The sequence below is a fragment of the Trachypithecus francoisi genome, unplaced genomic scaffold (assembly GCF_009764315.1).
Source record: "Trachypithecus francoisi isolate TF-2019V2 unplaced genomic scaffold, Tfra_2.0 Lachesis_group9, whole genome shotgun sequence".
Lineage (NCBI taxonomy): Eukaryota > Metazoa > Chordata > Mammalia > Primates > Cercopithecidae > Trachypithecus > Trachypithecus francoisi.
Window position 1 is genome coordinate 58,753,005 of NW_022681474.1, and position 22,975 is coordinate 58,775,979.

Here is a 22,975-nt window from a genome sequence, read left to right on the forward strand (position 1 = left end):
CTGCTAATTTTTGTATTTTTAGTAGAGACGGGGTTTCGGCATGTTGGCCAGGCTGGTCTCGAACTCCTGACCTCAGATAATCTGCCCGCCTTGGCCTCCCAAAGTGCTAGGATTACTGGCCTGAGCCACCATGCCCAGCCGGTTCGGTTTTTTGTTTGTTTTGACATGGAGTCTCGCTCTGTTGCCCAGGCTGGAGTGCAGTGGCGGGATCTCAGCTCACTGCAAGCTCTACCTCCCAGGTTCACACCACTCTCCTGCCTCAGCCTCCCGAGTAGCTGGGACCACAGGCACCTGCCACCACGCCCGGCTAATTTTTTATAATCTAACATTATTGTGTGGCAACAAGGAAGTCTGTAAATGAAACAGGAATACAAGGAAAAGGATAAGCTGGGCAGGAGTTAATGAGTTGAATTTCGTTTATTCTGTGCTTAAAGTGACTGTGGTTGAACATAAAGCTGGAATTGTCCATTTTGGTAGAAACACATAGGAGTAAGTTTCCACAAACATAATTTTCAAATATATTAAAAAATAGAGTTCTAGAAGAGTCCAAAAAAGAAGCTGTGCGGACTGGGCATGCTGGCTCACGCCTGTAATCCCAGCACTTTGGGAGGCCAAAGTGGATGGATCACGAGGTCAGGAGATCGAGACCACCCTGGCTAACACGGTGAAACCCCGTCTCTACTAAAAAAAAAAAAAAATAGGCTGGGTGCAGTGGCCCACGCCTGTAATTCCACCACTTTTAGAGGTCGAAGCAGGTGGATAACCTGAAGGCAGGAGTTTGAGACCAGCCCGGCCAACATGGCAAAACCCAATCTCTGCTAAAAATTACAAAAATTCACCAGGCGTGGTGGCATGCACCTGTAGTCCCATCTACTCAGGAAATTGAGCCAAGAGAATGGCTTGAACCTGGGAGGCAGAGGTTGCAATGAACCAAGATCGTGCCACTGAACTCCAGCTTGGGTGACAGAGTGAGACTCCATCTCAATAATAATAATAAACTTAATAAGTTTCTTTTGTTCATATAAGAGAAAACATAAATAGATATTCTGCTATTTCATACTATGTGAAATGTCTTATATATCTCTGGGATGCTCACCATTCACTGTGTAGATGAAAATACAGACACTAGGAGCCACTGAAGAGACATGTCAAGTAAGCACTGGAGTTATTGGGGTAAATGAGTGGCTTAGGAGAAAACTTTAATGTAAAAGTGGCAAATGGCACATTAGAAAAATCAGAAAAACATTTATATAAAAGCAACAGCAGTGGGGGAAAGAAGTATAACGTGACTTTGTGATTAATTGGACATTAGTTAACAATCACTGGGAGAAAGGGGGAGGGCAGCACCCATAGTGTCTGTATGCCTTGCTTGTGAGTACAGTCATAGTGCCAATTATTTTCATTCCTTCACTTTTATTGGTAGAACTGTTTAAGGCTATGAAATTTCCTCTAATCACTGCTTTATTTATACTCCATGAAATCTGAAAGGCAGTATTTTTACTTGCAGAACATCTTGGCTGGATATAAATTCTTGTTTTTTTTTTTTTTCTTTTTTCTTTTGAGATGGAGTCTGGCTCTGTCTCCCAGGCTGGATGGCGCAATCTTGGCTCACTGCAACCTCCGCCTCCCAGGTTCAAACGATTCTCCTACATCAGCCTCCCAAGTACCTGGGATTACAGGTGCCTGCCACCACACCCTGCTAATTTTTGTATTTTTAGTAGAGACGGGGTTTCGGCATGTTGGCCAGGCTGGTCTCGAACTCCTGACCTCAGATAATCTGCCCGCCTTGGCCTCCCAAAGTGCTAGGATTACTGGCCTGAGCCACCATGCCCAGCCGGTTCGGTTTTTTGTTTGTTTTGACATGGAGTCTCGCTCTGTTGCCCAGGCTGGAGTGCAGTGGCGGGATCTCAGCTCACTGCAAGCTCTACCTCCCAGGTTCACACCACTCTCCTGCCTCAGCCTCCCGAGTAGCTGGGACCACAGGCACCTGCCACCACGCCCGGCTAATTTTTTATAATCTAATATTATTGTGTGGCAACAAGGAAGTCTGTAAATGAAACAGGAATACAAGGAAAAGGATAAGCTGGGCAGGAGTTAATGAGTTGAATTTCGTTTATTCTGTGCTTAAAGTGACTGTGGTTGAACATAAAGCTGGAATTGTCCATTTTGGTAGAAACACATAGGAGTAAGTTTCCACAAACATAATTTTCAAATATATTAAAAAATAGAGTTCTAGAAGAGTCCAAAAAAGAAGCTGTGCGGACTGGGCATGCTGGCTCACGCCTGTAATCCCAGCACTTTGGGAGGCCAAAGTGGATGGATCACGAGGTCAGGAGATCGAGACCACCCTGGCTAACACGGTGAAACCCCGTCTCTACTAAAAAAAAAAAAAATTAGCCGGGCATGGTGGTGGGCGCCTGTAGTCCCAGCTACTCAGGAGGCTAAGGCAGCAGAATGGCGTGAACCTGGGAGGCAGAGCTTGTAGTTAGCCAAGATCAAATCACTGCACTCCTGCCTGGATGACCGAGTGAGACTCTGTCTCAAAAAAAAAAAAAAAAAAAAAAGCAGCAGCAGCAGCTGTGGGAACAGCAGTATCTGAGATAATTGCAGGAGACTAGGCCCAGACTATGGAGCCTGAGAGAACTTCTCTAAACATAAGAGACCAGGAACAGTATCTAGGAAACCAAAGAAAGGGAGACTTACAAATAAGGGACAGTAGCAGTTCAAAATCCAAATGTAAAGAGTCCAAATTAGCATAACCACACACCAGCACAGCAAAGGAGTGAAAGCTGTAATAAGTAAGCAGGCCTTTTGAGCAATTTTGGAAATATCTAGAATTCCTAAGACCAGAGAAGAGAATCCAGCTCTTGGACAAACATCCTAACAAAGAGCTCATGTAAACTTCTGTGCTCAGAGTCAAAGGGCTGGGGTTTGGCAAGGACAGAAGAATGACTGATAGGAAAATTATTAAAGACTCCCCACTTATAAAACAACAACAAAAACCGAAGAGCATCCAGTATAAAGCAAGAGCTGATGAAGAGACCCCACCACATAATGGTACCAGGGTCAATTGGGCAACATGATTACTTCACCAGGGTGCCTAAATATGGGCACAATACAGACAAAAAGAGAAACACAAAATTGTGTGATATACACACATAGACATTTTATTCTGTTGAAATACATCTGTATTTATTTAAAGCAACACTTCTACTTCTGTGAAAACATACAAGTACTAGTTTCTTTGATGACAGCAATTCTATTTCAGCAATTAAGAGATTACCTAAGAGAATAAGGACAAAACTGACATATGACTTTTCATATGTAGAACCCAATGTTAAAGAAAAAACACCCACAAAGGATAAAGGTTTTGAACCTAGAATTCCATGCCCTGCCAAATTTTTCATTCAAGGATAATAAAAAAAGATGTTTTCATAAATACAAAGATGTTAAAAGCATACAAATGAAGCACTAATTTTGCAAGGCATTCTAGAATATACTTAATAGAAACTACAAAAAAAACCACATGGCAAATCAGATATAAAAGCTAATAGGGCTGGTTGCAGTGGCTCATGCCTGTAATCCCAGCACTTTCGGAGGCCGAGGCGGGCAGATCACCTGAGGTTGGGAGTTCGAGACCAGCCTGACCAACATGGAAAAACCCCGTCTCTATTAAATATACAAAATTAGCCAGGCGTGGTGGCTCTTGCCAGTAATCCCAGCTACTCATGAGGCTGAGGCAGGAGAATTGCTTGAACCCAGGACACGGAGGTTCTGGCGAGCCGAGATCGTGGCATTGCACTCCAGCCTGGGCAACAAAGATTGAAACTCCATCTCAAAAAAAAAAAGCTAACAGATGGCCAGGGGCAATGGCTCATGCCTGTAATCCCAGCACTTTGGGAGGCTGAGGCAGGTCAATCATGAGGTCAGGAGTTCAAGACCAGCCTGACCAAGATGGTGAAACCCATCTCTACTAAAAATACAAAAAATTAGCTGGGTATGGTGGCGGGTGCCTGTAATCCCAGCTACTCGGGAGGCTGAGGCAGAGACTTGCTTTAACCCAGGAGGCACAGGTTGCAGTGAGCCAAGACTGCGCCATTGCACTCCAGCCTGGGTGAGAGAGCGAGACTCTGTCTCAAAAAAAAAAAAAAAAAAAAGCTAACGGTTATATAAGAACTTATTTCTCATATAGCCATAACAGGAAACTATAAAATTTAAAACAGACTGCTTACAGAAGAAGGGAAAAGGAAAAGACTATTTTGTATACTAAACTCTCCTTCAAAATACTTATAAATATTTTAACAAAGTGCTCACATCTTTTCATGAAATATTCACTGAAAGACCATTTTCTGGACCAGAAAAATATCTTAAACTAAAAGAATTGAAATCTACCAAATATATTCTCTGAACACAGTAGACTTAAACTAGAAATCAGTAACAGAAACTTATCTGCAATGTCATCAAATCCTTGAAAATAATAGGTGAGCATTTTGTTTAATATTATTGGAAAATAACATTTGAAGTTAGTTCTCTGAAAAAAACTAACAAAGCTGATAAACCTGTATCCAGAATGACCAAGATAAAAAATACATGTTAACAATATCAGAAATGAAAAGGCAAATAGTTACTATAGGCCCTACAAACAGTAAAAGGATAATAAGAGAATACTAAGAACCAGTCTATGTGCATAAATTTGACAACTTAGATTACATGGATTAATTCCTTGAAAGAAGATAACTACCAAAACTCACTCAGGAAGAAATACCTAAGATAAATAATCCTAGTATCAATTATATTAAATGAACCGAATCTGTAGTTAAAAACCTTTCAACATGAGTGACTTCACGAGAAATGGTAACTTTGGGAGCTCTAAGAATTGGTCCCTCCACTAAGGCAATCATTAAAGCTGACAAAAACTGATAGAATCAACTTTTTGGAACTCTAGAATCTTTTTTTTTTTAAACCATCAACCAGTGGAGTACTTTCTTTTTCTTTTCTTTTCTTTTTTTTTTTTTTCTGAGACAGAGTCTCACTCTGTCACCCAGGCTGGAGTGCAACTCCGTGATCTCAGGTCACTGCAACTACAACCTCTTCCTCTTGGGTTCAAGCAGTTCTTCCACCTCAGCCTCCCAAGTAGCTGGAATTACAGGCACCCATCACCACGCCCAGTTAATTTTCATATGTTTAGTAGAGACAGGGTTTCACCATGTTGGCCAGGCTGGTCTAGAACTCCTGACCTCAGGTGATTCACCCACCTCAACCTCCCAAAGTGCTGGGATTATAGGCATGAGCCACTGCACTAAGCCTCAGTGGAGTACTTAATAAAGAAAGAGGTTGCTAAATTTTGGGGAGAAAGTGTGTGGCACGTTTTTCTTACTGGCCTACTGATATAGTTTGCATGTGTGTCCCCTCTAAATTTCATGTTGAAATATAATCCACAGTGTGGGAGTTGGGGACTGGTGGGAGGCATTTGGGTCGCAGGGGTGTATCTCTTATGGATGGTTTAGCACCATTCTCTTGATGATGAGTGAGTTCTCACTCGGTTCACATGAGATCTGGTTATTTAAAAGAGTCTGGCACCAGGCGTGGTGGCTCACGCTTGTAATCCCAGCACTTTGGGAGGCCGAGGTGGGTGGATAACCTGAGGTCAGGAGTTTGAGACCAGCCTGGCCAACATGGCGAAACCCTGTCTCTACTGAAAATACAAAAATTAGGAGGGTGTGGTGGTCCATGCCTGTAGTCCCTACTACTTGGGAAGCTGAGGGAGGAGAATCACTTGAACCTGGGAGGCAGAGGTTGCTGTGATCCAAGATCATGCCACTGCACTCCAGCCTGGGTATCAGAGCGAGACTCACCTCAAAAAAATAAATAAATAAACAAATAAATAAAGAGTCTAGGACCTACCCCTTATCTCTCTCTCTTGCTCCCACTGTCACTATGTGATGTACTGGCTCCTGCTTCACTTTCTGCCATGAGTAAAAGCTCCCTGAGGCCTCACCAGAAGCTGAGCAGATGCCAGTGCTATGCTTCCTGTACAGCCTGCATAACCATGAGCCAATTAAACCTCTTTTCTTTATAAATGACACAGCCTCAGGTATTTATTTGTAGCAATGCAAAAAAACAACTAACACAAAATTGGTACTGAGGAGTAGAGCATTGCTATAAAGATACCTGAAGATGCACAAGCAGCTTAGGAACTGAGTAACAAGCAGAGGTTGGAAGAATTTGGAGGGCTCAGAAGAAGACACTAAGATGAGGGAAAGTTTGAAACTTCTAAGAGACTGGTTAAACGGTTGTGACCAAAATGCTGATAGTGATATGGACAGTGAAGGCTAACCTGATGAGGTCTCAGAAGAAAATGAGGAATTTATTGGAAACTGGAGTATAGGTCACCCATGTTTTATCCTAGCACAAGCTTGGCTGCATGTCCCAGGGATCTGTGGAAGACTGAACTTAAGAATGATGACCTAGGGTATCTGGCAGAAGAAATTTCTAAGCAGCAAAACATTCAAGATGTGACCTGACTGCTCCTAACAGCCTATGATCAAATACAGGAGCAAAGAAATTACTTAAAGTTGGAACCAATATTTAAAAGAGAATCAAAGCCTAAAGTCTGGAAAGTTTGCAGCCTGGTCCTGTGGTACAGAAAGAATCCAAGCCCAAGCAGGCTGTGGAGCAACCACTTGCTAGAGAAATTAGCATGACTCAAACAGAGCCAAGTAACAATCCAACACAATGGGGAAAATGCCTTAAAGGCATTTCAGAGATCTTCAGGACTGTGCCTTCCATCACAGGCCCAGAGGCCTAGGACGAATGAATGGTTTCAGGGGCCAGGCCTAGGGCAATGCAGCCCTGTGCAGCCTTGTGACACTGCTCCCCACATCTCAGCTGCTCTGGCTCCAGCTTCAGCTCAAGGGGGCCCAGGTACAGCTTTAGCCCCAGCTCAGGAGGGCACAATCTGTAATCCCTCATGGTTTCCATCTAGTGTTAAGTCTGCAGATGCTCAGAATGCAAGCATGAAGGAGGCTTGGCAGCTTCCCCCTAGATTTCAGAGGATGTACTGGAAAGCCTGGGTGTCCAGGCAAAAGTCTGCCACAGAGATGGAGCCCCCGCAGAGAAACTACTAGGGCAATGTTGAGGGAAATGTGTGGTTGGGGTACTGACTAATGGAGCTGTGGGAAGGGGGCCACTGGCCTCCATACTTTGGAATGCTAGAGCCACTAGCCACTTACAACCTCAGTATGGAAAAGCTGAAAGCAGTCAACTCCAGCCATTAAGATTAATCCATTAATCCATTAAGATTAAAGCAGATTTCTTAACAGAAACTATGAAAGCCAAAAGGCAGTGTGATGACATATTAAAGTGCTGAAAGAAAAGAATTCTATTTCAATAATTCTTTTCCATCAAGACTATCCATCAATAATGCAGATTAAATTAAGGTATTCCAAGATAAACAAAAGCTAAAGGACTCTGTTTCTAGTAGACCTGCCTTATAAGAAATGCTACAAGAAGTCCTTCAGTCTGAAATGAAAGGACACTGGACAGTAATTCAGGGCCAGATGAAGCTATAAAGAACACAGGTAAAGGTAACTATATAGGTACATATAAAAGCTGGTATTGTGGTATGTTTTAAATTTTATCTCTTTTTGTTTCCTATAGGATTTAAAAAGACAAATGTATCAAATAGTAATTATAAATGCATGTTAATGGTCATACAACATACAAAAATATAATCTGTGACAATAACAACATAAAAGGGGGAGAAACAGAGCTATATATCAGCAATTTTTATACAGTACTGAAGCTAAGTTGGTATCAATTCAAACTAGATTGTTAAAAATTAGAAAAAATTGTAATGCTAAGAGTAACCACTAAAAACACCTTAAAATATTCACAAAAGGGAATGAGGAGGAAAGCAAAATGGTACATTAGAAAAAAATTTAAAAAGAAGGCAGTATTGGAGGGTATTAGTGTGTTATCACATTGCTATAAAGAACTACCTGAGGCTGTGCACAGTGGCTCACTTCTGTAATCCTAGCACTTTGGGAGGCTGAGGAGAGCACATCACTTGAGGTTAGGAGTTCTGTTTGGACGAACAGAGGCAAGATGGTGCACTTCCAGGTTCTTCATCACCAACTTTTCCCGCGCGTGTGAAAATGCAGCCGGTGCCCGGGAAGGTGCAGACCAACCGGGCATGCGTCAGGTGACGTCAATCCGAAGAGACCAAGATTTACCTGGTCGCATATACGGAACGCCCCCCGACACGCCCGTGTCCCGCCTATTGCACTCCAACTCCTAGAAAAGCCGCTCCCGGCAGACGCCCCGCGGCGGACTTCCCAGCCCCTCACTCTTGTTGGGACTGCAGCAACTCCGTCGAGAGCTCACCAGGCGACTCTCTTGGCCTCCTTTGCCGGAGGCTGACAGACCTCTCCCTACCCACCTCCTTCTCTGAAGCTAGGTGACCAAAAATAAATTTGCAGTTTTGCTCCTACCCTTGCCTGCTCGCTGGTTCTTTTGTGCCTGCTCTGGTGGTCTTAGAAAAACAAATCAGTTGGTGCCGAAACCCGGGAGGAGACCCCTCCTCAGGCCTCTAAGGATTGAGGAACCTCCTCCTGCTTCCACGCCGCGGACGGACCAGGACCTGAGACCCGCTTCCCTCACTCTCACGGCCTCACTAGGGTAAGTGCCCTTGTCACCTCTTTACCTCCCTTGGCCAAAAATCCTGCGCAGGTCCGAGGCCCACTTTTGAGCCACCAAGTGGCTCGGGAGACCCGTTCAGGATGGAGACGTCTGCCTGAAGGTAATCTCCACCTTGGCTCCAAGAGCCTCCAGTCTGTCTCTGCTGGTTCCAAAGGACACTTTGAAGCCAGGCAGAGATCCACTTCCATTTCCATTGTGTCCATTGTGTAAGTAAAGAGGAAACAAACGGGAAACCCCCAGTCCAAATTTCCAAAGAGCACCCCCTTAGGGTGCCTCCTAGCCAATTTAAATAACCTTACAGCTCGAACAAGACCTTAGGAGGAAGTGGTTAATTTTCCTTTCCACTGTGGCATGATCGACCTCAGCAATTTCTGCCAGTGGCTAGGCAAGTGGTCCGAAATTAATTACATACAAGGCTTTTGGGCCTTATGCTCTCATCCCGACCTGCCCTATACTCCTCCTTCTCTCCCCGCTCTCTCCACCCCCTCCCTTCCTGCCCAGACTCCTCCTCCTTGCTCCTCATTGACTAGTAGCCTGCTCGCACCCGTGTCCCCTTCCACATCCTCAGCCGGCCACCTAGGGTCCCCTATCTCTGCACACACCCGCTCTAAGTGCCCTGCTGACACCCTCACTCCTGCCCCACACCCTCCTACAGTGTTAGCACCTTTGCGAGAGGTAGCTGGGGCGGAGGGGGTAGTCAGAGTACATGTCCCTTTTTCACTGGCCGATCTTTCCAAAATTGAGAAGCGTTTAGGTGATTTCTCAACTAATCCTACCATATACATAAAGGAATTTAGATACCTTTGTCAGGCCTATGACTTAACTTGGCATGACCTCCAGGTTATCCTAACCTCTACCCTAAACTGACTGAGGTTCTAACCCAGTATACCTGGTTAGATCCGGCCTCCCCCACAGGGGCCACCATTTTGGCATCTTATTTCATTTCTCAATCAGCTCCTGACATTCGTAAAAAACTTCAAAAAGTAGAGGATGGTCCTCAGACACCAATACAAGACCTAGTTAAATTAGCCTTTAAGGTCTATAACTCCAGTGAGGAGACGGCAGGCTCACCTCAAACAGAAGTTACAGCTCCTAACAGCGGCTTTACAGCCCAGTCGTAACCCCAGGCCAGAGAGCACACACCCTGCAGACTCCAAGGCTACAAAAGGAGCCTGCTATAAGTGCAGCAAGGCAGGACACTATGCCAACAGGTGTCCGCAAGGTCCCCGAGCCCCAATGCAGCCTTGCTATAAGTGCAGGCATCAGGACATTGGGCCAGTGAATGTCCTAACCCTCGTCCACCAGCAACACCCTGCCCTGCTTGCCAGCAGGGAGGACACTGGAAGTCTGATTGCCCCACCCTGAGAACAGGTGCCATGCCTCCACGTGACCCCCTTTCTGGGAGCTCCTTCCAGCTCCTACATCTGGACGATGACAACTGAAGGTGCCGAGACTCGGGGACCCCCATCACCCTCGCCGAGCCACAGGTAACTCTCCTGGTAGCGGGTAAGACAATTAATTTTTTAATCGACAGCGAGGCTACCTATTCTGTTTTGCCGTCCTTCTCTGGACCTAGCCTTCCATCCAATATCTCTGTAGTAGGAGTAAGCGGAAAGCCATCCACTCCACGAAAAAGCTCCACTCCTTAATTGCTGCCTGGCCAACAACTACTTTGCGCACTCGTTCCTCATTCCCAACTAAAAAGGGCCCCTACCGAAAGCAATCAGTGGAAATCAGTTTGGCTTTTCCCCACTCGCCTCAAACTTACTAAATTTTCTTAACTATCTCATACTCCCCAACCTTGCCAGGACCATCCTTCTGGGTTTTGCCCATATTCCAACAAATGCTTCCATTCTTCATTCCTATACTAATACTGTGCCTTATTTTATTCTTCATCCGTACGTCCAAATGCCAACCATGGGCCCCGACCTTAACGATGCCCCTTAACAGCACGAAGTAGCCAGACAGACCACGGCGCCCCTTTATCACTATTATCAATAAAAGGTTGGACTGTTTGGACGAATGGAGGCAAGATGGCGCACTTCCAGGTTCTTCATCACCAACTTTTCCCACGCATGCGAAAATGCAGCCGGCACCCAGGAAGGTGCAGACCAACCGGGCATGCACCAGGTGACGTCAATCCGAAGAGACCAAGATTTACCTGGTCACACCTACGGAATGCCCCCTGACACGCCCATGTCCCGCCTACTGCCCTCCAACTCCTAGAAAAGCCGCTCCCGGCAGACGCCCCGTGGCGGACTTCCCAGCTCCCCACTCTTGTCGGGACTGCAGGAACTCCGTCCGAGAGCTCCCCGAGCAACTCTCTTGGCCTCCTTTGCTGGAGGCCAACAGACCTTTCCCTATCCACCTCCTTCTCTGAAGCTAGGTGACCAAAAATAAATTTGCAGTTTTGCTCCTACCCTTGCCTGCTCTCTGGTTCTTTTGTGTCCGCTATGGTGGTCTTAGAAAAACAAATCAAGTTCAACATGGCCAACATGGCGAAACCTCGTCTCTACTAAAAATACAAAAATTAGCCAGGCATGGTGGCATGCACCTGTAATCCCAGCTACTTGGAAGGCTGAGTCAGGAGAATCTCTTGAACCCAGGAGGCGGAGGTTGCAGTGAGCTGAGATTGCACCACTGCATTCCAGCCTGGATGACAGAGCAGGACTCCATCTCAATTTAAAAAAAGAAAACAAAAACAACTACCTGAAACTGGGTAATTTACAAAGAAAAGAGGTAATTGGCCCATGGGTCCACAGGCTATTCAGGAAGCATGGCAGTGGAGGCCTCAGGAAGCTTAAAATCATAGCAGAAGGTGAAGGAGAAGTTGGCACATCTTCACATGGCAGAGCAGGAAAGAGAGGGCAAAGGCGGAAGTGCTACACACTTTTAACCAGATCTTGTTAGAACTCACTCACTATCACAAGAACGGCAAGGGAGAAGTCTGCCCCCATGATCCAATCACCTCCCACCAGGCCCCTCCTGCACCATTGAGGGTTATAATTTGACATGAGATTTGGGTGGGGACACAGAGCCTAACCATATCACGGAGGAATTAAAGGAAAAGATATAAAGTATGTTGAAGAAAAATGCCAAGTTGCAGAAGTCTTTATCAAACATCATTTTAAATAGATTAGACTCGCCAGTTAAAGGCAGAGATTGACTGAATGGATATCAAAAACATGATTCAAATATATGCCTTCTAAAATTAAATTTAGATCCAAAGACACAAGTAGGCTGAAAAGAAAGGATGGAAAAAGGCATCTCACAAAAATAGTAGTAACCAAAAGAGAGCTGGCTGGCTATACTAAGATAAGACCTAAATAAATGAGACGGCATCCTGTTTTCATGGACTGGGAGACTTAACATGGTTCAAATGACAATACTAGCCAAAGAAATCTACAGGTTCAAATATCCTGCAATTCATATGAAATTGTGAGGGGTCCTCAATAACCAAAACAACATTGGGAAAGAAGAATAAAGTCAGAGGATTCAATTCAAAATTTCAAAACTTACTGAAAAGCTAGTTATCAAAACAGTGAGGTACTGGCATAAGGATAGACATACAGTCTAATGGGATAGAACTGAGTCCAGAAATAAACGCATATATCTATGATCACATGATTTTCTTCATCTTTTTTTTTTGTTTAATTTTTCTAAGACAGGGTCTCACTGGCTCGAGTGCAATGGTGCAATCATGGCTTACTGCAGCCTGGACCTCCCCAGGTTCAGGTGATTCCCCTGCCTCAGCCTCCCAAGTATCTGGGACTAAAAGTGCACACCACCCACCTGGCTAATTTTTGTATTTTGTAGAGACAGAGTCTTGTCATGTTGCCCAGGATGGTTTCAAATTCCTGGGCTCAAGAGATCTGCCCACCTTGGTCACCTAAAGTGTTAGGATTACAGGCATGGGCCACCACATCCAGCCCCAACTCATTTTCAACGAGGCTGTCAAGACCATTCAGTGGGAAAAGAATAGTCTCTTCACCAAATAATAGTGGGAAAACTCAATACCCACATGCTTGAGTTAAATGGGACCTCTACCTCATATCATATGCAAAAATCATTCAAAACAGATCAATGACCTAAATATATGAGTTAAATATGGAGAACTCTTAGAAGAAAACACAGCCTACCTTGAATTTGGCAAGAGATTCTTCCATATGACACCAAAAGCACAAACAAAAGAAAAATAAATTGTACTTCATCATAATTTGAAATGTTTGTGCATTATAGAACACTGTCACAATAGAGAAAAGACAACCCACAATGTGGAAAATATTTGCAAATCATCTGAGACAGAGTCTCCCTCTGTTGCCCAGGCTGCAGTGCAGCAGCGCCATCTCAGCTCACCACAACCTCCGCCTCCCAGATTCAAGCAATTCTGCTTCAGCCTTCCAAGTAGCTGGCACTACAGGCATGCGCCACCATGCCTAACTAATTTTTGTATTTTTAATAGACACGGGGTTTCACCATGTTGGCCAGGCTGGTCTCAAACTCCTGACCTCATGAGCCACCTGCCTCGGCCTCCCAAAGTGTTGGGATTACAGGTGTAAGCCACTACACCTGACTGATTTTTTTTTTTTTTAAAAAAAGAGTCTTGCTCTGTCACCCAGGCTGGAGTGCAGTGGTGCGATCTCGACTCACTGCAACCTGCACCTCCCAGGTTCAAGTTATTCTCCTGCCTCAGCCTCCCAAGTAGCTGGGACTACAGGCATGCACCACCAAGCCCAGCTAATGTTTGTATTTTTAGTAGAGACAGGGTTTCACCATGTTGACCAGGCTGGTCTGAACTCCTGATGTCGAGTGATCCGCCCACCGTGACCTCCCAACATGCTGAGATTATAGGCATGAGCCACTGGGCCTGGCCATAAAATGTTCTTATAATTTAACAACAAAAAGATAAACGGCCCAGTTAGGAAATGGGCAAAGAACTTGAGTGTACATTTCTCCAAATAACACAACTCACCCTTGAACAACACAGGCTTGGATGCAGATTATTTTCAACCAAACATAGATTGAAAATGTAGTATTTGCAAGATTGGAAACCCACACATATGGAGGGCCAATTTTTTGCACACATGGGTTCTGAAGGGCTGACTGCAGGACTTGAGTATGTGTGGATTTTAGTACATGCAGGGGTCCTGGAACCAATCACCTGCATATACCAAATGATGACAGTATATACAAATGGCTAAAAAGCACACTAGAAAAATAATTGAAAAAAAAAGCACACAAGATGATGTTCAACATCATTCATCTCTAAAGAAATGCAATGCAAAACCACAATGATAACACTTCACCCCCCCACCCTAATTATAATAGGCATAATTTAAAAAATGGAGAACAGGTTTTGGGGGTACATGGAGAAACTGAAACCTTTGTACATTGCTAATGGGAATGTAAAATGGTGCAGTTGCTGTGGAAGTTTGGCAGTTCCTCAAAAAGTTAAACATAGAATTGTCGTACATTCCAGCAACTCCATTTTTTAGGTATATACCCAAAAGGATTGAAAACAGGTGTCAAGTACTTAGATATGAATTTGCCTAACAGCACTATTCATAATAACCAAAAAGTGGAAACCACCCAAATGTCCGTCAATGGATGAATGGATAAACAAATTGTGGAGTATATACACAATGGCATTTTAGCCATAAAAAGGAATGATGTACTGATACATGCTTCAAGGTGGATGAACCTGGAAAACACTCTAAGTGAAAGAAGGCAGACACAAAAGGTCACATAATGTATGATCTCACTTACATGAAATATTTAGAATAGATAGATCTATAGAGACAGAAAACATTAGTGGTTGCCAAGGGAAAGAGGGAGAGAGAACAGGGAATGACTGCTTAACGGGTATGGGGTTTTCTTTTGGGATGGTGAAAATATTTTGAAAGTAGGTAGAGGTGGTGTTACAAAACACTGTGAATGTACTAAATATTAATACCTCACAACTGTATAATTTTAAATGATGAATAGTATGTGAATTTCACTTCAATTAAAACAAGTAAACAAAACCTTTGAACAATGACAACTTCAGGCCTAAATGGTTTCATTGGTGAATTCAATCAAATAATAAAGCAGAAACAATACTGATTTGCTCCAGACGACCACCAGAGTAAGTGCCAGAGAATAGGCAAGTAAGCAGGGTAAAAGAAAACTTTATTAACCTACCAATGTGAAGGAGGGGCGAGGTTCACCGGTCTCCGGCGGTGGAGGCCGACGAAGTCGCTCAGGCTTCTTGGGCGAGGTTCCCAGGTCCGCACACGACCAGGAGCCAAGGAAGTTCACGCCGCCCACCCGCCGGAGCAGCTTTTATGTCCTGGGCCCGGGAGTGGGAGGGCAGTGGGCGGGACATAGGCGGGTCAGGGGCGGGACATAGGCAGGTCGGGGACGGGGCAGTAGACGCGGCTAGGTAGGTTTCGATTTTCTTCCTCAGACGTCAGACTGTGCTGCGCAGTCGACCTGTGTCTTTCCCCGGCGCGGGAAAGTTGACAATGAAGAACCCGGAAATGCGCCATTTTAGTCCCTTTGTTCTTTTGTTCCCTCCCTCCCTCCGTCCAGACAAATACCAATTATATGTAATTTCTTCCATAAAACCAAGAAAAAATAACCATTCTCAACTCATTTTCTAAGGCTCACATGACCCTGAGACCCAAATCTAACAATAACATTACCAGAAATGACAACTACAGGGGTTGCTGGCACCAGTTTGTATCAGCTCAGAAGAGCTAGTTTGCAGGAACTGGCTGGCATGTTGTAGCTTGAAATTTGGTATGGTGGGAGTATTTACGCCACAGAAACTGGCAAACAGTATAAACCAGATTTCTTTCCCAACCCCTAAAATCTGATTATTAAACATTTACTAGTATACTGATCACTGATCAATATTCTTAATGGTGATAGATGCAAAAATCCTCAACAAAATGTTAGGAAATCTAATTCAGCAATATATAAAAATATACATGTTATGACCAACTTATCCTGGCAATGCAAGTTTGATTCCACATTTGAACATCAATCAATGTTGTTCACTACACTAACAAACTAAAAAAGAAAACAACATGATTATCTTAAAAAAAGCAGAAGAACATTTGACAAAATTCAAGATGCATTCATGACAAAAACTCTAAACAAACTAGGAAAACAAGGGAACTTCCTTCACCTGATAAAAGACATTTATATAAAATCTATAGCTTATACCATCCTTATTATTGAATAGCTAAATTCTTTCCCCCCTAAGGTCAGGTTTCTTTATGTACATTCCTTTGATTATATAAAAGGTGATTTTTAAATGAGCAAAAAAACCACAAAAAAACAAAAAAACGAAATTCATTGTTTTCTACAGCCTACAAGGGCCGTACATATTCTAGCTTCCTCTACCTTTTTGATGTTACCTCTTAACATTCTTTCCCTAAGTCATATCTCTCTAGCTTCAATATCCTACGTACTGTTTCTGGAACATGCTTTGGGGTGTCTGTATTGCTGTTTTTCCTACCCACAATGCTGCTCCCTCAGATTTCTACTTGGTGCTGTCTCATTTAATTCCAAACTTTCCTCAAATATTACATTTTAGGGTAGTATTGTCCTAATCAACCTATAACTCATTCCTCATTTCTCTGTATCCCTTTGTCCTCCTAAATTGCTTGAGTTTGTCTCTGAATACATACCTCAGAAATATTACTCAAATGTTGACACATTGTTATAAAATATATACATATTATATATATGTATTTTATTTTTTTGAGACAAAGTCTGGCTCTGTCGTCCAGGCTGGAGTGCAGTGGTGCGATCTCGGCTCACTGCAACCTCCGCCTCTCGGGTTCACACCATTCTGCTGCCTCAGTCTCCTGATTAGCTGGGACTACAGGCGCCTGCCACCATGCCCGGCTAATTTTTTGTATTTTTAGTAGAGACAGGATTTCACTGTGTTAGCCAGGGTGGTCTCGATCTCCTGACCTTGTGATCTGCCCGCATCGGCCTCCCAAAGTGCTGGGATTACAGGCGTGAGCCACCGCATCCAGCTAAAATATACTTTTAAAATCACATTTGTGGCCTCGCACGGTAGCTCACGCCTGTAATCCCAGCATTTTGGGAGGCTGAGGTGGGAGAATCATTTGAGGTCAGGAATTTGAAACCAGCCTAGCCAACATGGGGAAACCTTTCTCCACTAAAAATACAAAAATTAGCTGGGCATGGTGGCAGGTGCCTGTAATCCCAGCTACTCAGGAGGCTGAGGCAGGAGAATCACTTGAACCTGGGAGACAGAGGCTGCAGTGAGCCGAGATTATGCCACTGCACTCCAGCTTGGGCAACAGAGCGAGACTCCATCTCAAAAAAAAAAAAAAATCACATTTGTTTGTATCAATGTCATTGTCTACTTTATGCCAAACAGGCAGTAACCTATTTAGCATTGCTTTCATGCCATCAGTGCAAGTATCAACAGTGTAAAAGGTAATCTACATCTTAGCACTCAGAGTCTCAACCTCATAGACCCCTTGAGAGGGTCTTGGAGCTCCCAGGGATCTACAGACCACATTTTGAGAATTGCTGTTTTATTCAAATGATATTTTGCCTGAAGGTGATTTTTAACTATTTCTACGTTTCTAATTTAGTATACGGGCTCTTGTTCGTAAAACTCATTAAACACACACACACAGACACACAGTGAAACAAAGTAAGGGCTAAACAAATGACTCACCTGGAGCTTGTTCATTTTCTGCTGCTCTTGGGAAAGGCTGAAAACTACAAAGCCAGAGCAGAAATCATAAGGGACCTTATCTGGCAGCCCCAGGAATCACCTGTGAGAAATTTCCATACAACATTTTAGTAAAATATATACCTTTGAGAAAATGTATCTTTGACCCATTAGAAAGCATAGTAAGGAGCATGATGAAGTAGCATCCACCTGTCCACTTCTGACTCTGATATTAATCTTGATGAGCCTGGGACATTTTTGAATGAATCTACACATTTCTTTCCTATTGGCTGTTTTGAAAATTATGTTTCCATTTTCTGAATAACACAAAAGAATCGAAACTTAAATATCCAATAATGACAGATTAAATAACATGTATGATATATCCAATGTATAGAGCCCTTTGCTGACACTATAAATGATGTTGAAGAGATTATATTTATTGGCACATAAAAGGTAATTAAGTTACATATTATAACCATTTTTTTCTATTATAAACCCAAGGTTAGAAAGTCTCTTCAAAGTTGTCAAAAATAGGACATTTCTTCTCCCTAAATTGCAATTTCTCAAAAACCACTTCTCCAAGAACCTTCTTTTGATGTACATATGATATAATGAACCTAAAGACTCAGTTCTACCCTAGGCTGTGCTATTAGTATACTTAGTGATTGTCTTAGTTTCAATGCTTTTGTCTTTAAAATGAGTAGGAACTAGATAATCTTGAACAACCCTTCAGGTACCATTCTGATTCTATAAGTCTTCACCCAGGATCACCAACACAGACAGTACCAGCAATACACTGTCCCCTCAAAACTTGGGCTAGGCCTAAGGTAAAATTTAATTAGGCCCTGATGAACTCTGACTTGAGAATCTAATCTGCTGACAGTGACACAAATCTAGCTTCTAAAATAACAGTTAGGCATCGTAATTATCAAACAAGCGCTTCATATATATGTAGCAAAAGGCAACTACATGTCATAATCCTAAGGTCCTTGTCATAAGCAGCAGAAATCATATAGGGCACCCAAATTGGAAAGGAAAAATCAAATTATCTTTGTTCACAGATGACATGACCCTATATTTAGAAAAACATAAAGACTCCACCAATAACACTGGTAGAACTGACACATGAATTCAGTAAAGTTGCAGGATACGAAATCAACATTAAAAAATCAGTAGCAGGCCAGGCACAGTGGCTCATGCCTGTAATCCCAGCATTTTGGGAGGCCAAAGTGGGTGAATCACCCGAGGTCGGGAGTTCGAGACCAGCCTGATCAACAAGGAGAAAACCAGTCTCTACTAAAAGTACAAAATTAGTCAGGCATGGTGGCACATGCCTGTAATCCCAGCTACTCGGGAGGTTGAGGCAGGAGAATTGCTTGAACCAAGGAGATAGAGGTTGTAGTAAGCCAAGATCATGCCATTGCACTCCAGCCTAGGTAACAAGAGCAAAACCCCATCTCAAAAAAAAAAAAAAAAAAAAAAAAAACAACAGTAGCATTTCCATACACCAACAGTGAACAATCTGAAAAAGAATTCAAGAAAGCAATCTCATTTACAATAGCTACCAAAAAAACTCCAATACCTAGGAATAAATGTAACAAAAAAGTAAAAGTATAAAATAAAATTAAATTTTAACTTAATTTTATAGTATAATTAAAATATAATATATATTTTAATATATAATTAAATTATAATATAATTTAATACTATAATTAAACGTATAAAACAGGCTGGGCACTGTGGCTCACACCTGTAATCCCAACACTTTGGGAGGCGGAGGTGAATGGATCACCTGAGGTCAGGAGTTCAAAATCAGACTGGCCAACATGGCAAAACCCTGTCTCCACTAAAAATACAAAAAAATCAAGCCTGTAATCCCAGCACTTTGGGAGGCCGAGACAGGCGGATCACGAGGTCAGGAGATCGAGACCATCCTGGCTAACACGGTGAAACCCCGTCTCTACTAAAAAAATACAAAAAACTAGCCGGGCGAGGTGGCGGGCGCCTGTAGTCCCAGCCACTCGGGAGGCTGAGGCAGGAGAATGGCATAAACCCGGGAGGCGGAGCTTGCAGTGAGCTGAGATCAGGCCACTGCACTCCAGTCCGGGCGACAGAGCAAGACTCGGCCTCAAAAAAAAAAAAAAAAAAAAAATACAAAAAAAATTAGACAGGTGTGGTGGCTCACTCCTGTAATTCCAGTTACTCAGGAGGCTGAGGCAGGAAAATCACTTGAACCTGGGAGGCAGAGGCTGCAGTGAGCCAAGATTGCACCAAACTGAGATCTTGTCTCAAAAAGAGTATAAAACACTGATGAATTATATTAAAATGGAAAAATATCCCATGCTCATGGACTGGCAGAATTAATATTGTTAAAGTGTCCATAGTACTAAAAGCAGTCTACAGATTCAATGCAATCCATATCTAAATACCAATGACATTCTTCACAGAAATAGGAAAAAAAACCCTAAAATTTATATGGAACCACCAAAGACCCCGAATAGCCAAAGCAATCTTGTGCAAAAAGAACAATGCTGGAGGTGTTGCACTACCAGACTTCAAAATATACTATAAAGCTATAGTAAACAAAACAGTAGGTTACTGGCATAAAAAGAGACACATAGACCAACGGAAAAGAGAACTGAGAAATAAATACACCCATTTATAGCCAATTTCATTTTTGACAAAGGCGCCAAGAACATACATTGGAGAAATGACAGTTTCTTCAATAAATGGTGCTGAGAAAACTGGATATCCATATGCAGAAGAATGAAACTAGATCCCTGTCTCTAATCATATGCAAAAATCAAATGATAGTGGATTAAAGACTTAAATGTATGACCTGAAACTGAAACTACTTGAAGAAAACATTTGGAAATGCTTCAGAACACCGTTCTGGACAAAAATTTTTTGGTAAGACCTCAAAAGCACAAGCAACAAAGACAAAAATAGACAAATGGGATTCCATCAAACTAAAAAGCTTTGGCACAGCAAAGTAAGCAATCACGGTGAAAAGACACCTAAAAATTGGAGAAAATATTTGCAAACTACCCATCTGACAAGGAATTAATAACCAGAATATATAAGGAACTCAACAGCCAGAAAACAAAAAATGTGATTCAAAAAAATTGAGCAAATGATCTGAACAGACATTTCACAATAGAAGACATACAAATGGCCAATAGGTATATGATAAAAATGTTCAACATCACTAATCATCAGACAAATGCAAATCAAAACCACAATGGGATATCATTTTACCCCTTAAAATAGCTATTATAAAAAAGGCAAAAAAAAAAACAAAAAAACAATGCTGGGGGACATGGAGAAAGGAGAACCCTCATACACTCTTGGTGGCAATGTAAACTAGTACAGCCTCTGTGGAAAACAGTATGGATGTTCCTCAAAAAATTAAGAACAGAATTACCATATGATCCAGCAATCTCACTGCTATGTACATATCCAAAAGAAAGGAAATCAGTATATTGAAGAGATCTCTGCACTCCCATTTTTATCGCAGCACTACTCACAATACTCAAGGTATAGAATCAACCTAAGTACCCATCAATGCATGAATAGATAATGAAAATTGTGGTATATATACACAATGGAGTATTATTCAGCCATAAAAAGAAAGAAATTTTGTCATTGCAGCAACAAAGATGGAACTGGAGGACATTATGTTACATGAAATAAGCCAGGCACAGAAAGACAAATATAATGTTCTCACTCATACGCAGGAACTAAAATAGTTGATCTCATTAAGGTAGAAAGTAGAATGTTGGTTACCAGAGGCTGCCAGGGGAAGCAGGGAGTGAGGAATGAAGAGAGGTTGGTTAATGGGTACAGAAATACTGTTAGGTAGAAGGAATAAGTCCTAGTGTTCAATACGGTGATAAGTGTTAACAATAATTTATTAGTACTAGTGTTCAGTACGGTGATTAAGTGTTAACAATAATTTATTGTGTATATCGGAATAGCTACAAGATTTGGAATATTCACAACACAAAGAAATGATAAATGAGGTGGTGGATATTATAATTACCCTGATTTTATCATGACACATTGTATGCATATATCAAAATATCACATGTACCCCACAAATATGTACATTATGTACCAATAAAAAAAAAGAAAAACTAAAATAAGCAGCAAAAACCACTTCCAGCTAGCATGGTGCTTACAAAATACCTAAGCTCAGTTATCAGCCAATGAGAGGAATTATCATATCACCACCATAAAATTGTGGAACTGATGAACTGCAGTTTTCATAAAAAAAAAAATTCTTTGTCCCATTTCCTCTCTTCAGAAACTAGCATCTGGGATGGATGGGATCCCCAGCTTCTGTAAAATGCAAAATTGAGGGCTCAAATTGTGGTTTCAATTTACAAGTTTCACAGTCCTCTAAGAAGAGACTAAGGTTTAAGGATGCAGGAAGGCCTTAAATAATTAACCTTTTGACTCAAGGGCTCTGAAGATTCCCCCAAGCATTTCTGGAAACAGAACACTATGCGGTAAGACTGGGTTCAGTACACTCCACAGCTACGTTCTGGTGGTGTTCAAGGGACAAATGCTGTGCTATACAAGCCAAGACTGGATTTTAGTGTGGGAAGGCGCATGAATTCAGAGAAAAAAGTGAGGAGTTACATCCCACCTGCTAATACCGTGGGTAAATGAGTTTATCTCTGAATCTTTAGTAGTCACATTTAAATGGAGGTGGTTAAGTCGAAAGGATGGTTACGATGATTAAATGAGCCAATAATGAAAACAGCATGTCTTGTAACAGAAGCAGCTCACCTTTATTGAGTCCTGTATCATACTTTACATCTACTACCCTATTCAAACCCAAAGTACCCCATCATTTACCAGACGGGCATCCAGCCGCCCTGGGACCACATACAGAGGCTGGACCGGAGCCCATGTCCCTGCGGCTTTCGAGCGCCGCGTCTGCAGCGGCCAACGCGCCTGACGTGGCGGCTCCGGTCACGTCATACCATGCGGCTGCTCTGGGCGCCCACTGCCCCGCCACTGCAGGCCTCCTTTGGCCGCCCCTCAAGCAGATAGCGAAAACGCCATTCCCGGAAGGGGCGCCAGCGCAGACGGCCAACCTCCCAGCCAGGCGGCTCCCACACGGGGACCTCCGCAGAGGCCGCTCCGGGGCCTGGAAGCGGCTTCCAGGCTCTAGACCCCGCCTCCCACGTCCTGCCCTCCCGCAAGGGCCTTGGTTGGACACAGCTGCAGGGGCTCGGCCTCTGCTCCCGGCCTGCGCCGAGCCCAGGCCCCGCCCTTTGCGGCCCAGCAGCGACCCGGAGGCACCAGAGTCCTCTCCCCACCCTAGGGCGTAAGACAAAAACGCCAATGCCAGAAAGGAGATGCCACTGCACATGCGCAGAACGTTCCCCGAGCCGTACTCCAGAACTACGCTTCCCTGAAGGCCCGGCTGCGACTCCATCTTGGATGACGTCGTGAGGCGCGCCCTCCTCCAGCGGCCTGAGTGATTGCTGTCGGGTTTCCTGTAGCGGGCGCGGGCGGTGCTCAGTGATGGCTGCAGCGCTGCACTGCTTACGTCAG

At 43.2% G+C, this 22,975-nt stretch overlaps 1 protein-coding gene across 1 annotated transcript in view; it reads right to left on the minus strand.

Moving 5' to 3' along the window:
- ZNF25 (zinc finger protein 25) overlaps positions 1 to 22,747 on the minus strand; it is a 30,406-nt gene extending 7,659 nt beyond the window's left edge. The window contains 2 exon segments of the mRNA XM_033208306.1: positions 17,408 to 17,507; positions 22,202 to 22,747. Coding sequence (XP_033064197.1) covers positions 17,408 to 17,422 — 15 coding nt within the window. The 5' untranslated portion in view covers positions 17,423 to 17,507; positions 22,202 to 22,747.
- Between the last annotated feature and the right edge of the window lie 228 nt (positions 22,748 to 22,975).